General features: G+C 43.7%; 1 protein-coding gene across 1 annotated transcript in view; it reads right to left on the bottom strand.

Moving 5' to 3' along the window:
• Positions 1-17,500, bottom strand: part of LOC143748480 (receptor-type tyrosine-protein phosphatase S-like) — a 153,498-nt gene that overhangs the window by 29,190 nt on the left and 106,808 nt on the right. The window contains exons 17-26 of the mRNA XM_077240525.1: positions 16,413-16,712; positions 15,197-15,390; positions 12,332-12,358; positions 11,937-12,054; positions 10,788-11,366; positions 10,135-10,229; positions 9,034-9,287; positions 4,519-4,606; positions 2,154-2,369; positions 1,923-2,076 (exon numbers count right to left, since the gene is read on the bottom strand). Coding sequence (XP_077096640.1) covers positions 1,923-2,076; positions 2,154-2,369; positions 4,519-4,606; positions 9,034-9,287; positions 10,135-10,229; positions 10,788-11,366; positions 11,937-12,054; positions 12,332-12,358; positions 15,197-15,390; positions 16,413-16,712 — 2,025 coding nt within the window. The remainder of the gene's footprint in view (positions 1-1,922; positions 2,077-2,153; positions 2,370-4,518; positions 4,607-9,033; positions 9,288-10,134; positions 10,230-10,787; positions 11,367-11,936; positions 12,055-12,331; positions 12,359-15,196; positions 15,391-16,412; positions 16,713-17,500) is intronic.

Here is a 17,500-nt window from a genome sequence, read left to right as displayed (position 1 = left end):
CAAAAGTAATGATTATGCATGAAAAATTTAATTGTTTATTAATAAACTATTGTTTTCTGTGTCAGTGTCGGCTGCAAAGATAAAGTTGACGCAGTAGTGAACGCGCCTATAGAGAGAAATGCACACTTCATACGAATTAGCCTACATTAGCAGCCCATTTCTTTTAGTTTTTTAATTGTTTTGTTTAAAAGTAGACATTTCAAGCTTTCTATAGATATACTTCTCAGGTCTGTGAGGCAAGTATGTTATACGCTGAGTTTCGGTTGATTTATGAAACGCGCTCCAGTTCACACGCCGGTGCCTCCTTGTCCTGATTATATTGCCTACTATATTTGCTTCTTATTTATTAATCCAGGCAATTTTTTGATGAAACATTGATTAAAATGAAGATACAATTTATACATGTGCCTGTGCTTCACCCCAATATAGAGTCACAAGTCAATCTCTGCCTAGGAAATCGCCTAGTCTTAATCTGCATCGCTATTTGTACTCGTTGTGAATACGCAGGCCACAAGAAGTAAATAAAAAAAAATTTTCATACATTTTTTTTTTATCACTTTTACTCACAACATGCTATCCGGCAACAAAGGATTCCATTCATCATGCTAAGCTAAGCTAGCGGCGGCGCTGCCAGACTAAGACAATGCATGCACTGAGACAAAAATCTAAATGTAGGGGAGACGGTGAATAACCCCTATTTCAAAAAAAGGTGGCGTGTTCCTTTAACTAACATTAACAAAGATTAATAAATATACAAAATTTCACATATACACATAATATACATGACATCTAACAAATATTATAACATAACTGAATTTTTCCTCTTGCCTGCTTTCATCCAGATCATTGTGCAGTTCGTCTGATTGAGTCTTCAGCTCAGACTCTATTATCTTCCTGTCCAGAAAAAGCTGCTTCCTACATATTTAATCACACATTATTCTCTCTGTCGTCATAGATACAGCGCTTCAGGATCCATTCCTGTACATCTCACATCATCTCTTCTTCTCCTAGCTAGCATATCATATTTATGCATATTTCTTTATGATTACAGTTATTTTACATGTTGCATGAAAGCTGACCCATTAACCCTTTTCAGTGACAGTTTAAATGTACATCTACTGTATGAACACTGTAATAAATTATTTTCTTCCTCAGTGATTCTGTCTTGTTTTCCAGCACAAATAAATATACATGCTTAAATCAAGATTCATTTACTGGAGAAGAAGAATGACTGAAGATATTAAGTAAAAAAATGTATCAAAATAAAGTGAGTTTATGATTAAGACAAGAACAAATATCTGCCAACAGAGTTAGAAAAATAATCTTGTTTCCCTTTGAATTAAGTTTATTTTTCTGTGTCTGTGTATTTCTGCATGTGTTCACAAGTTTATAATTTTGAAAAAAATAAGAAAACATTGCTTTGTTTTTTATTTAGTCCAGCTCTGATGAAGCTACATATACTTTAACACTTTACAATATGGTCTTATTTGTTAACATTATTACTTGTTAACAATAAACAATTTATGTATATGGCATTTATACACATTTCTTAATGTTAGTGAATAAAAATGTTAGTTCACAGTACCTTAACTAATGTAAACAGATGCAACTTTTGATTTAGGTGATATTGACATTAAGATTTATAAACGCTGTAGATGTAGTCAACAAATGATAACAAAAGGAACCTTATTGTAAAGTGTTACCAATTTAAATATTAATAGATAATAATTAATAGAGCGAGGATAGATTTAGATTTATAATAGATTTTAGATAGCATTTATAATAATAACAGGTTGTGTCTACATTATCAAGGTCTTGCAGGGGGGTGTAAACTAATGAGCACTGCAGTGCGTGTGATCGACACAGGTGATACACACATGCATGATCCCTCTGGTGTGGTTCACAGGTTCACACTCACTTCTTGTAGAGCAGGATGGCGATGACAATGCAGACGATGAAGACGACGGCCAGGACGGGTCCCAGAACCCAGATCAGCCCGTCGCTCGCGTCCAGCGGCTGCGGGTCCGAGTCCGGCGCGATCACGGGGTCGGTGTAAGGGCTGGCCACAAACATCTTCTGAACACACAAACACAGGAGCGTTACGCCTGCACACACACACACACACACACACACCTACAGACGGCACATCTTACCCCAGTGGTGGAGTTCAGCTCCGCCAGGATGAAGAACACATACTCCTGGCCGGACTCTAAGGCCCGGTTCTCGAAGCCGCCGTAGTCCTGCTGGTTCCCCAGCGTGAAGAAGCCGGGCAGACTCGCGGGCGTGAAGCGGGCCGTGATGTAAGCTCTGCGCAGGTCCACCTGACGCTGCCGTGGGTCTCGCTGCTTCTGGCTGATGTCCTTCAGCAACTGCAACACACACACACACCAGACCGCTCAGGGGGGAGACTGTTATGTGTCTATGTGGTGTTTTTAATATGCTTTAACACAAACCATGTGTAAATTCATAAGTCGACAGCATTGCTGAGTATTTTCTCCTTAAAACTGCAGTGAACCAAAGACAGTCTCAAAAACACTCTTTGAAATCGCTGGTGTTTCTGACGTCACAAACTACCTTGTAACCAATCAGATCAACGTGTGATCGTCAACGAGTGGATCTCTGAGTGAGTGAGTGGAGGAGGGGCTCATTTGCATATTCATAGAACCGCGCATACTAAATGAGGCAAGGGTGTCGAGTTACATTCAATATAGTTTAAGGCATAAACTAATTTTTTCAAGTATAAAACTTTTAAATATGTCATTTAGGTGATCAAATATGAGTTTTAAGGGATAAAATGATGGACGACAGGGGAATTTAACATGATCACTGTTGTTTGCTGTATTCAGTTTAGATATGTAAAAGGAGTGAAGCATTTTTTCTTCAGTTTTATGTTTCAATGTTGCGAAACAACAATTGTTTGTTTAATATTTGCGTGTGAGCTCCACCCTGCTCATATATCACGTAATTATCTGTGCTACAGGAGGAGTGCTGTTACGTGAGATGAAATGAATTGTTGCAAGAAAGATGCAGATTTCTGAGCTATTGAAAGAGTGATGACAGCTCTTCAAGTGGTGTCAATAAATGTGAAGCAAATGTTGTCATTTCCCTTCATTAACATGTTAAAATCACAAACGTTCTCTTGTGAGGGCAGACAGACGCAGGGATTCATTGGGAAACATGTCAGCAGTTTCAGTGAGTTTGCAGCTCTGTAAATGTGATCTTGTGTTGTGTAGAACGGTCTCAGGTTCAGGTGTGTTATCGTGTTGTCCTGTCACATGTGCATTACATCAGTTCACTGATCTGTGGAGATCTTACGCTCACACACACACACACACACACACACACACACACACACACACACACACACACACACACACACACACACACACACACACACACACACACACACACACACACGACCTCCGACAGGAGAAGTAGCAATGATAACAGAAAATCACAACACACATCAGACTCATAACCTGTAGATCTGCGTTAGTGGTTTCAGATCTCACGTATAATAATAACAATAATCAAAGCTATCCACCTATTTTTATCCCCATTTTAGGCTATTGCATAAAAACGCTGTATTGAAACGCTGTGCAGCGAAAAGACATGCATAAAAAATATAGGTGCTCATATGCAGTGTTGGGGAAAAGCATAACAAGTAACTTGAGTTACGTAATCAGATTACTTTTTCAAATAAGTAACGCAAGTTACTTTGTTTTCCCATTTATTGACTGACAGGTCTCCTGTTCTCATGTTGAGAAAAATTAATGTGTGTGTTTGTGAACATGATGGTTATTGCAGTTCTAGACTAAATGTGAGCGTGCATTTACTCATCTCACTCGCACAAAAAAGATTCAGTATTCCTCAAAATAAAAAAAATCTGTCAAATGCAAAATCAGAATATGCAAACCTCCAATAATTAAATGTTAAATAAAACAAATATTTGTATGCATTTAATCTCACTTCATTGACCAATGTTCTTTATATAGACTTTAGTTTTTATTGGTGAAGTGTTGAAAGTTGCAAGGTTTGTTTGAGCGGCGCCCTCTACTGCACACGCGTGAATCTGCACTACATTCAGTCTGTCGCTTATTATTTCAATTTTGGTGTGAAAGGGCTTTAACATTTGCCCAAAAATTTCACTTTTTTCTTATAAAATGCCCAGACCAGGTGAGAAAAGGTAACACAAAAGTAATGTACCGGATTACTTTTCTTAAAAAGTAACTAAGTAACGCAATTATTTACTTTTTAAGGGAGTAACCAAATATTGTAATGCATTACTTTTTAAAGTAACTTTCCACAAAACTGCTCATATGAGGTTGTTAATTATCATCCGATAAGAAGACATACGCATAAACACACACATACAGAATAAATCCCCTTTGCCTCAGCACAGGCTGTGATTGTATAACTGGACTAACCAGCGGACCAATCGCGTCGCAGCATCTCAAATGCTGGTTTGGTTAAGAGTGAAAATGGCGCTAACGCTAGTGCGATTGTGAGCGGCTGTACCTCCTCCAGGTCCATCTCGTCCGGGCTCTTCAGATGACGGATCACTCCTCGGGCTCTCTTCAGAGGAACCACCACCACATAGATGTTCCTGCAGGTACACACGCAACATGAGGGTTAGTTAGTCCTCAAGCACTCATTAAGCACACGAGCGGCACGCTAATGAACCCTAACGAACGTGATGCAGACGCTGCATTTCGGCTGTGTGTGTGTGTTTGAATTACAGCATGAATTGACAACGAATCAACATGAATTTAAAGTCCCCCTGAGGTGAAAATCCAGCTTTAATGTTGTTTATATGTCTATGTGGTGTTTTTAATATGCTTTAAGACAAATCATGTGTAAATTCATAAGTCGACAGCATTGCTGAGTATTTTCTCCTTAAAACTGCAGTGAACCAAAGACAGTCTCAAAAACACGGTTTGAAATCGCTGGTGTTTCTGACGTCACAAACTACCTTGTAACCAATCAGATCAACGTGTGATCGTCAACGAGTGGATCTCTGAGTGAGTGAGTGAGTGGAGGCGGAGCTCATTTGCATATTCATAGAACCGCGCATACTCAATGAGGCAATGTTGTCGAGTTACATTCAAGATATTATAAGACATGAAGGTTTTTTTTTATAAAAAAAAACGTTTAAATATGTCATTTTGGTGATAGGGATAAAATTATTGACTACAGGGGGACTGTATTGTTTCTTTAACGATTCCTTCAATGATAGTCTATAGTATTATTATATATAGTATTATAATAGTATTATTTAGCACTTTGGCGTACTTTACAATAAGGTCCCATTAGTTAACGGAAGTTAATGCAATAACTAACATTATCAATGAGCAATACAATTGTTACAGTATTTATGTTACAACTGCAGTGAAGCGTTTGAGAACAGATGAGTTTGTGAACATTTGCAAGCTGTTTTTGTGTGTTGTATATTTATCATCTCTGTCTTTCTCGTGCTGGCGTTTGCTGTAACACACATCTGAACAGTGAGAAGCGGAAGCGTGCGCTGCGGTGAGATCTGTGCTGTAAAGTGTGTGTGCTGCAGTTATTGCATCGGGAGCTGAAATTATTTTCTTCCTGAGCTCAGCATCCAGAAGCAGCCAGAAACACAAATTGACTGCGGTTTTGAACTATTCACAGTGCAGCGCCGGATGATTCCTGCACGTATGTGTGCGCATGTCATGCATGATTCATGTCCTCTCATGCATGTGATTAAGCACCTCACATATATGCTCAAACACGCATATCTGTAGACTAAACACGTAATACGCATGTGCACGCCGTGACCGTTTTCACAGATTTATGTTTCTGAAGTTTACACAGAGATGATAATGTTTTCAACATTTTTCAACACTTGCACTTGGAACCTGTTTAAAGGTTTGTGTTCTCGAGCCCCAAACACTGTTGTGGGAATTAACGTCCAGAACACATTAAAATAACTAATGATCTCTGCTATGGAAGTGAATTAATCGAAAACTAACTTTTTTTCCATATATAAGCTCCTTCAGTATTATTAGCAGCTGTAGTGTTTCTCAGGAGCGGATTACCCTCCTCCCTCCCCAGCTCCTCCTGTCAGGATCTGGCGTTCGGATTCCCCCTGAATCAGTCTAAATTCTCAATTATGTTGTACATTAAAATCTTGAATTGATGATATCTGCTGGTGTGCTGGGTGTGCTGGTGTGCTGGGTGTGCTGGTGTACTGGTGTGCTGCGTGTGCTGGGTGTGCTGCGTGTGCTGGTGTGCTGCGTGTGCTGGTGTGCTGGGTGTGCTGGTGTACTGGTGTGCTGGTGTGCTGCGTGTGCTGCGTGTGCTGGGTGTGCTGGTGTGCTGGGTGTGATGGTGTGCTGGTGTGCTGCGTGTGCTGGTGTGCTGCGTGTGCTGCGTGTGCTGGTGTGCTGGGTGTGATGGTGTGCTGGTGTGCTGGTGTGCTGCGTGTGCTGGGTGTGCTGGTGTGCTGGGTGTGATGGTGTGCGGGTGTGCTGGGTGTGGTGCGTGTGCTAGGTGTGCTGGGTGTGCTGGTGTGCTGGGTGTGCTGGTGTGCTGGTGTGCTGGGTGTGCTGGTGTGCTGGGTGTGATGGTGTGCGGGTGTGCTGGTGTGCTGCGTGTGCTGTGTGTGCTGGTGTGCTGGTGTGCTGGTGTGCTGCGTGTGCTGGGTGTGCTGGTGTGCTGGGTGTGATGGTGTGCGGGTGTGCTGGTGTGCTGGGTGTGGTGCGTGTGCTGGGTGTGCTGGTGTGCTGGGTGTGCTGGTGTGCTGGGTGTGCTGGGTGTGGTGCGTGTGCTAGGTGTGCTGGGTGTGCTGGTGTGCTGGGTGTGCTGGTGTGCTGGTGTGCTGGGTGTGCTGGTGTGCTGGGTGTGATGGTGTGCGGGTGTGCTGGTGTGCTGCGTGTGCTGTGTGTGCTGGTGTGCTGGTGTGCTGGTGTGCTGCGTGTGCTGGGTGTGCTGGTGTGCTGGGTGTGATGGTGTGCGGGTGTGCTGGTGTGCTGGGTGTGGTGCGTGTGCTAGGTCTGCTGCGTGTGCTGGGTGTGCTGGTGTGCTGGGTGTGCTGGGTGTGATGGTGTGCTGGTGTGCTGGTGTGCTGCGTGTGCTGGGTGTCCTGGGTGTCCTGGGTGTGCTGGTGAGCTGGTGTGCTGCGTGTGCTGGGTGTGCTGGTGTGCTGGGTGTGCTGGTGTGCTGGGTGTGCTGGGTGTGCTGGGTGTGATGGTGTGCTGGGTGTGCTGGTGTGCTGGGTGTGATGGTGTGCTGGGTGTGCTGGGTGTGCTGGTGTGCTGGGTGTGCTGGTGTGCTGCGTGTGCTGGGTGTGCTGCGTGTGCTGGGTGTGCTGGTGTGCTGGTGTGCTGCGTGTGCTGGGTGTGCTGGTGTGCTGGGTGTGCTGGGTGTGCTAGGTGTGCTGCGTGTGCTGGGTGTGCTGGGTGTGCTGGGTGTGCTGGTGTGCTTGGTGTGCTGGGTGTGCTGGGTGTGCTAGGTGTGCTGGGTGTGCTGGTGTGCTGGTGTGCTGGGTGTGCTGGTGTGCTGGTGTGCTGGGTGTGCTGGGTGTGCTGGGTGTGCTGGTGTGCTGGGTGTGCTAGGTGTGCTGGTGTGCTGCGTGAGCTAGGTGTGCTGCGTGTGCTGGGTGTGCTGGTGTGCTGCGTGTGCTGGGTGTGCTGGTGTGCTGCGTGAGCTAGGTGTGCTGCGTGTGCTGGGTGTGCTGGGTGTGCTAAGTGTGCTGGGTGTGCTAAGTGTGCTGGGTGTGCTGGGTGTGCTGGTGTGCTGCGTGTGCTGGGTGTGCTGGGTGTGCTAAGTGTGCTGGGTGTGCTGGGTGTGCTAAGTGTGCTGGGTGTGCTAAGTGTGCTGGGTGTGCTGGGTGTGCTGCGTATGCTGGGTGTGCTGTGTGTGCTGTGTGTGCTGGGTGTGCTGTGTGTGCTGGGTGTGCTGGGTGTGCTGTGTGTGCTGGGTGTGCTGTGTGTGCTGGGTGTGCTGGGTGTGCTGGTGTGCTGGGTGTGCTGGGTGTGCTGGGTGTGCTGTGTGTGCTGAGTGTGCTGTGTGTGCTGGGTGTGCTGTGTGTGCTGGGTATGCTGGTGTGCTGCGTGTGCTTGGTGTGCTGTGTGTGCTGGTGTGCTGGGTGTGCTGGGTGTGCTGGGTGTGCTGGTGTGCTGGGTGTGCTGGGTGTGCTGGGTGTGCTGGGTGTGCTGTGTGTGCTGGTGTGCTGGGTGTGCTGGGTGTGCTGGGTGTGCTGGTGTGCTGGGTGTGCTGGGTATGCTGGTGTGCTGCGTGTGCTTGGTGTGCTGTGTGTGCTGGTGTGCTGGGTGTGCTGGGTGTGCTGTGTGTGCTGGGTGTGCGGTGTGTGCTGGGTATGCTGGTGTGCTGCGTGTGCTTGGTGTGCTGTGTGTGCTGGTGTGCTGGGTGTGCTGGGTGTGCTGGGTGTGCTGGTGTGCTGCGTGTGCTTGGTGTGCTGTGTGTGCTGGTGTGCTGGGTGTGCTGGGTGTGCTGTGTGTGCTGGGTGTGCTGTGTGTGCTGGGTGTGCTGTGTGTGCTGGGTGTGCTGGTGTGCTGGGTGTGCTGGGTGTGCTGGTGTGCTGCGGGTGCTTGGTGTGCTGGTGTGCTGTGTGTGCTGTGTGTGCTTGGTGTGCTGGTGTGCTGTGTGTGCTGTGTGTGCTGGGTGTGCTGTGTGTGCTTGGTGTGCTGTGTGTGCTGGTGTGCTGGGTGTGCTGGGTGTGCTGGTGTGCTGGTGTGCTGGGTGTGCTGGGTGTGCTGGTGTGCTGCGTGTGCTTGGTGTGCTGGTGTGCTGTGTGTGCTGTGTGTGCTGGGTGTGCTGTGTGTGCTGGGTGTGCTGGTGTGCTGGGTGTGCTAGGTGTGCTGGTGTGCTGCGTGAGCTGGGTGTGCTGGTGTGCTGGGTGTGCTAGGTGTGCTGGTGTGCTGCGTGAGCTAGGTGTGCTACGTGTGCTGGGTGTGCTGGTGTGCTGCGTGTGCTGGGTGTGCTGTGTGTGCTGGGTGTGCTGTGTGTGCTGGGTGTGCTGGTGTGCTGGGTGTGCTCCAGCACCTGACGTGGCTCCTGGTGTCGAGCGAGGGCAGTATGATGGTGACGGTGGCCTCGGCTTCTCGCGTGTGGTCCAGCTCGGGCCGGCGGATCAGGATGGGTGGCGAGGTCTTGGCGTGGATGCGGTGTCTCAGTCCTCCCATGTTCCCCTCTGGACTGGTGATCTTGAAGTCGTAACTTGTGTCCGGCTGAAGGTTGGGAATCACTGCTTTCCTCAGACGAGCGTCCACCTCCATCTTCTGCCGGTTATACTCCACCTGAGGACCAGAGCACCGTTTCTAGAGTCAGAAACTCAAGAGTCTCCAAACACTGTTGTGTTTGAATGAACAGCCAGAACACATTAAAAGTTTCTGTTTTCTGTTAGAACGGTGTGTGTTAGCAGCTGCTAAGTTAATAACTAATGATCTTTACAACGGAAGTGAATCAATCAAAACTAACTTTATCTGGACAATAACTTTATTCTAGATCTGCTGTAAAGCCTAAACAATCTCTGTTACTGTAATCTCTTATTATCACTGTAAAGCTGCTGTGAAACTCTAAATTGTTAAAGCGCTGTATAAATGCAGGTGACTCGACTCTCAGTACAAAGGCCTGGTTTACTAACCCTGAAACAGATGCGCTGCAGTCAGGTTTACTGTATCTAAAATCATTAATATTGTTTATGTTATTGATCTTATTGTGAATGATTCATCTCTGCATACGTTTCATTTTTTTTGACCTCCTAATGTTTATAAAATATCATAACTGGATCTTCTCGTAAAACATGCAGGTCTTCTCCAATCATTTAGTGCACTCAAACCCCGCCCCTTTCCCACAATCCACACACACACACACACACACACACACACACACACACACACACACACACACACACACACACACACACACACACACACACACACTCACACTCACAGTCTCACACACACACACACACACACACACACTCACACTCACACTCACACACACACAATAGTATTTAGACACACCTCCTTGTTTGAGTGCCACGCCCACATATTAACATAACTTAACTAACAACTGATGCATCAAACCAAATCACTACATCCTTTTTTTCCCACCAACAAATTCCCCAATGAAGCGACTCACAGTGAAGCGATAGGGGGCGCTGTTCTCCGGAAACTCCCACGTCAGCAACACACTCGTCTTAGTTGCCAGATTCACAGAGAAGTTCCTCGGCACGTCTGTCCGAAAACACACACAGACACGAAGAACACGTGAGACTGGCGTAATCAAAAAACTTACACACACACACACACACACACACTGGGCGGTGAGGGAGCCACGTGCGTCGAGGCCTGTGCAGGGAATAGTGTGTGTGATGTAGAAGGTGAGCGTATGGCGGACACAGGTGTGGCTGATCCACCGAGAGCCGACACACATTCACTCGCTGCGGATCAAGGTTATTCAGAAGGAAGGAAGTCGAGAGGTGAGACATAAACCTCAAATACACACAAAAAAACACTTATTTTATATATGCCACACCACAAACTGGACTGGGAAGTGTCAGGAAATGTAGGAAGTGAAGGAACTCAAAATAGAGGATGAAAAGAAAACGTCTCTAGTCTTACTATGAATTCAAGTGCTCGTCCTCCGATGGACTGTGACTGACACCTGTCACTTACCTCGAAACTCCGCCCCCTAACGACTGGCTGAGTGTTACCTGTGCTCCGCCCACATTCACATCTCCACTGTGATTGGTTGGGTGGGGTTGTGGGTGGGGTTTCGTTCACCAGTCGTACCTGTGTCGAAGGCTGTGGTTCGGAACCGCACCTGTGGGCTAAACGGGCCTGACCCGGCACCGTTATGAGCCGATATTCTCACAGCGTACGCCTGGTCCGGGTTCAGCCCGTGAATGGTGTAGCTACACGCATCCGCCGGCACCGTTAGCGTCCGTGGTTCAACGCCGCCTCCCGCTTCCTCGTACGCGAGCGTGTATCCCGTATAAGCGCCGCCCGGAGGAATCCAGGAGAACTGCAGCGAGCAGCATGTGGCGTTCACTCGCTCCAACAGCTGCGGGAAACCTCTGGGAGGAAACTCCGGCACCGCCAGCTCCTCTTCCGCCGGCTCGCCGTAGCCAGAGCGCCCTCTAGCGGCTAGGAGGAATGAGTACACACCGCCAGGACGCAGGTCGCTCACGTCGCGCCGACGCTCCTCAGCTCCGACGTCCACAGAGAACGAGCGCGAGTGGTTTTTGAGGCCGTAGGTCAGACGAAAGCCCCGGATCTCCTGCAGAGGGTTGGAGGAGTGTAGGGTCGTCCAGATCACAGACGCTGACGTCTCGTTAACCAGATTCACCGACAGAACGGGTCGGGCCGGCACTACAGGAGACACACACACACACAAACTCACAGTAACTATAGCATAACTATATTATCACACAGCTCTATATATGTAGCTGCATTTATGCATCTTCATCCTCATACAGCACATATTATAGACATTAATATCATAATTTCTGTAAAGCTATTTTGAAACGATGTGAATTGTGAAAAACACTATATAATTAATTTTTCAGAAAACAAGACTAAATATCTTAAGTCATTTTGCCTCTCTGAAGTTCAATTATTAATACATCACTGGGTGATAATAGAGTTTACATTTAACTGAGATCTGTCACACAAACACCATCTCTAACTGATCTAAAACACACACACACACACACACACACACACACACACACACACACACACACACACACACACACACACACACACACACACACACACACACACTCAGTCACACACACACACACACTCACTCACTCACACTCACTCACTCACACACACACACACACACACACACACTCACACACACACACACACACACACACACACACACACACACACACACACACACACACACACACACACACACACACACACACTCACATGTGACGGGTGTCTGCACCAGATGAGCGAGGCTCTGAGCTCCGTCTCCTCTGATGGTGTAAGCCGCTACACTGATGGAGTAAAGCGTCTCAGGCTGCAGATCCTCAATGATCAGCTCCTACACACACCAGGCATAATGTCAACACAACATTAACTAATCAGCTCTGACCTCACACCTGCTCTGATCACATGTTACTGGAGCATTCATTCATTCATTCAATGATGTCTGCATTCATTCATTCATTACTGATGTCTGCATTTCTTCATGCTTTCATTCATTCATTCACTGATGTCTGCATTCATTCATTCTTTCCTTTTCCAGGACTCTGCCATGTTTTAGTCTCTGCTGTTCTTTCATAAGCTGCTCTAAAGGGGAAGCTGAAGCTCATACTCACATATTGTGCCGTCTCATCCACGTCCCTCTAACGGCAGGACGACACACACACACACACACACACACACACACACACACACACACACACACACACGCACACGTGAGAGATCCAGTGATGAGCAGGCGGCGTGTAGGAGGAGAAGAGGAGGGTGAGATTCATTTAGTGAAAGAACAGAATGGAGTTTGATCATTCAGATCAGCTCACAATACTAACATAATCAATACTAACATACTCAATCAATACTAACATAATCAATCAATTCTAACATAATCAATCAATACTAACATAATCAATCAATACTAACATAATCAATACTAACATAATCAATCAATACTAACATAATCAATCAATACTAACATACTCAATCAATACTAACATAATCAATCAATACTAACATACTCAATCAATACTAACATAATCAATCAATAATCAATCAATACTAACATAATCAATACTAACATAATCAATCAATACTAACATAATCAATCAATACTAACATAATCAATACTAACATAATCCATACTAACATACTAAATCAATACTAACATAATCAATCAATACTAACATAATCAATACTCAATCAATACTAACATACTCAATCAATACTAACATAATCAATCAAGAATCAATCAATACTAACATAATCAATCAATACTAACATAATCAATACTAACATAATCCATACTAACATACTCAATCAATACTAACATAATCAATCAATACTCAATCAATACTAACATAATCAATACTCAATCAATACTAACATACTCAATCAATACTAACATACTCAATTAATACTAACATAATCAATACTCAATCAATACTAACATAATCAATACTAACATAATCAATCAATACTAACATACTCAATCAATACTAACATACTCAATCAATACTAACATAATCAATCAATAATCAGTCAATACTAACATAATCAATACTAACATAATCAATCAATACTAACACAATCAATACTAACATAATCCATACTTACATACTCAATCAATACTAACATAATCAATCAATACTCAATCAATGCTAACATAATCAATACTCAATCAATACTAACATCCTCAATCAATACTAACAGACTCAACCAATACTAACATAATCAATCAATAATCAATCAATACTAACATAATCAATACTAACATAATCAATCAATACTAACATAATCAATCAATACTAAAATAATCAATCAATACTAACATAATAAATACTAACATAATCCATACTAACATAATCAATCAATACTAACATAATCAATCAATATTAACATAATCAATACTAACATAATCCATACTAACATACTCAATCAATACTAACATAATCAATCAATACTCAATCAATACTAACATAATCAATCAACACTAACATAATCAATCAATACTAACATAATCAATACTAACATACTCAATAAATACTACCATAATCAATCAATACTAACATAACCAATACTAACATAATCAATACTAACATAATCGATCAATACTAACATGATCAATACTAACAAAACCCATACTAACATACTCAATCAATACTAACATAATCAATCAATACTAACATAATCAATCAATACTAACATAATCAATACTAACATAATCCATACTAACACACTCAATCAATACTAACATAATCAATACTCAATCAATACTAACATACTCAATACTCAATCAATACTAACATACTCAATCAATACTAACATAATCAATACTAACATAATCAATCAATACTAACATAATCAATCAATACTAACATACTGAATCAATACTAACATAATCAATCAATACTAACATAATCAATCAATAATCAATCAATACTAACATAATCAATCAATAATCAATCAATACTAACATAATCAATACTAACATAATCAATCAATACTCAATCAATACTAACATAATCAATACTAACATAATCAATCAATACTAACATAATCAATCCATACTAACATAATCAATACTAACATACTCAATCAATACTCAATCAATACTAACATAATCAATACTCAATCAATACTAACATACTCAATCAATACTAACATAATCAATCAATACTAACATAATCAATCAATACTAACATAATCAATACTAACATAATAAATCAATACTAACATAATCGATCAATACTCAATTAATACCAACATAATCAATACTCAATCAATACTAACATAATCAATCAATACTAACATAATCAATCAATACTAACATAATCAATCAATACTAACATAATCAATACTAACATAATAAATCAATACTAACATAATCGATCAATACTAACATAATCAATCAATACTAGCATAATCAATACTAACATAATCCATACTAACATACTCAATCAATACTAACATAATCAATCAATACTAACATAATCAATCAATACTCAATCAATACTAACATAATCAATCAATACTAACATAATCAATCAATAATCAATCAATACTAACATACTCAATACTGCCTGCTAGCTTTCAACAAATTGTTACTTTATTTTGTCTTAGTTTTATAATATTACAATATCATGATGATCCAAAGCCTGAACTGAAGTGTTCTGAAAGGCTGATGCCCACATGATCCAAAACACATTTCCCTTCAGTCACATGATCCTTTCTGACTGAAACAAGATATTGAATGAAAAATTAAACATGAATGAATAAAGAGCCAAAAACTACAAAAGCACACCTAACAGCAATATATCATAATGAATGTGGACATTTGTAAATTCAATTGAAAAATTATTATTCTGCTTCACTGTCTTGTACGTTTACAGAAAACAGCTTTCTTCTACGATGCAAAATAAGCTGGATAAGACTAATTGGCAGATTATGTAAATCAGTTTGAGGGTGTGCCGGGGTCGCGACCTCACCTGGGCATCGTCCAGCATCATGTCTCTGATGCGCGGCATGCCGTGTGACTCCCCGTTCTCCACACGCGCGTAATGAACCTGGTAACCACGGATCTGCCCGTTCCGTTGCCCCGGCAACACAGAGCGCCACGACACTTTAACACAGGTGCTGTTTATCGGCTGGACGTCCACCTGACGGGGCGGAGCTCCGGGCACTGAACACACACACACAAACATTTAAAGTTGAATCTACAGCGTTTCCCATACATTGATTTATCTGAGACGCCACAATATCAACACTGACCGGTACAAATAGATTTCAGTGGTTCCCAGTTATTAAATAGACTGTGGCGGCCCGGAAATACACTTTATTTCCAAGAGGTATTGGGACACTCATCCAAATCAGTGAATTCAGGTGTTCTAATCACTTCCATGTCCACAGTTGTATAAAATCACCTGTGTAATAAGTCCATTCATTCAATTTCCTCACTACTAAATATTCCACTGTCAACTGTTAGCGGTATTTTAACAAAGGAGAACGGTACTCGCCCGACTGTATTGTGCCAAGTGTAAAGTTAGGTGGAGGGGGGATTATGGTGAGGGGTTGTTTTTCAGGGGTTGGCCACTCTTAATGCTTCAGCAAACCAAGATATTTTGGACAATTTCATGCTCCCAACTTTGTGGGAAGAGTTTGGGCATGTTCCTGTTCCAGCATGACTGCGCTACAGTGCACAAAGCAGGACCATAAACACATGGATGATTTTATAGGAAAATGTACTTAATTTTCTTCCGGGGGGCATATAACCCCGTACCTGTATTAACACTGTATTATATTATATTATATTATATTATGTTATGTTATGTTATAGCATATCTCTTAATTATAGTCAATGATGATGATTATTATCAAGTCAGATTTCATGCCAAAACAATGATCTGAAGAACTTCTAATGAAACATCAAGAACTTAATTGATCTACAAAGGAGCACCTGAAGAATCTAAACGCTCTAGATTAGAAGAGGCATCTAATGCTGAACGACTGAAGAAACTCCTTCACAGCAGACATGAGTGTTTCATAACTGATGTAAATAATGACTCTCTGATCTTCTGTAGAGATGCTTTACTGCTGAATCTGAACGTGTCTCATATCTGATGAAGTTTGATTCTGTTATTCTCCTGTTTATTACTCTGACACGATCTGTACTATATACAGCGCTGTAGGTTTGACTGATTTTACCGTCCTCATCGGTTCTGCACTCTACGGCTGGGCTCTGGGGTCCGAGGCCCTGCTCCGTCAGCGCTGCCACCGTGAGGAGGTATGAGCTCCAGCGCCGCAGGCCCTTCAGGAGCACCTGTCCCGCGTCCGGCTCCAGACGCAGCGTCTGCACCGAGTCTCCGCCGCCGCTGAGCTGATAACACACCTCGTACCCGAGCAGCGCCGAGTTCTGCTGCTCCTCCGGCGCCGGAGCCCAGCTCACCGACAGAGAGGAGGAGCTGACGGAGGAGCAGTGGACCTGAGCCGGAGGAGACGTGGGCTCTGACCGGAGGAGGAGGAGGAAGAAGAGAGGAGTAGAGGAGGAGAAGAGGAGGGGGAGGAAGAAGAAGAGGAAGAAGAGAGGTGTAGAGGAGGAGGATGAGAGGAGGAGGAAGAAGAGAGGAGTAGAGGAAGAGAAGAGGAGGAGGAGGAAGAAGAAGAATAGAGGAGGAGGAGATGAGGAGGAAGAAGAGGAAGAGGAGCAGGAAGTGGAGGAGGAGGAAGAAGAATAAAGGAGGAGGAGATGAGGAGGAAGAAGAGGAAGAGGAAGAGGAGGAGGAGGAAGAAGAATAGAGGAGGAGGAGATGAGGAGGAAGAAGAGGAAGAGGAGCAGGAAGTGGAGCAGGATGAAGAAGAATAGAGGAGGAGGAGATGAGGAGGAAGAAGAGGAAGAGGAAGAGGAGGAGGAGGAAGAAGAATAGAGGAGGAGGAGATGAGGAGGAAGAAGAGGAAGAGGAGCAGGAAGTGGAGGAGGATGAAGAAGAATAGAGGAGGAGGAGATGAGGAGGAAGAAGAGGAAGAGGAAGTGGAGGAGGAGGAAGAAGAATAGAGGAGGAGGAGATGAGGAGGAAGAAGAGGAAGAGGAAGAGGAGGAGGAGGAAGAAGAATAGAGGAGGAGGAGATGAGGAGGAAGAAGAGGAAGAGGAAGAGGAGGAGGAGGAAGAAGAATAGAGGAGGAGGAGATGAGGAGGAAGAAGAGGAAGAGGAGCAGGAAGTGGAGGAGGAGGAAGAAGAATAGAGGAGGAGGAGATGAGGAGGAAGAAGAGGAAGAGGAAGAGGAGGAGGAGGAA

The sequence above is a fragment of the Siphateles boraxobius genome, unplaced genomic scaffold (assembly GCF_051911475.1).
Source record: "Siphateles boraxobius isolate OS27281-9 unplaced genomic scaffold, OSU_SipBor_1 238, whole genome shotgun sequence".
In the NCBI taxonomy this organism is placed as follows: Eukaryota; Metazoa; Chordata; class Actinopteri; order Cypriniformes; family Leuciscidae; genus Siphateles; species Siphateles boraxobius.
The sequence above is the reverse complement of the archived record's forward strand: the minus strand, read 5'-3'. Positions and strand labels throughout refer to the sequence as shown.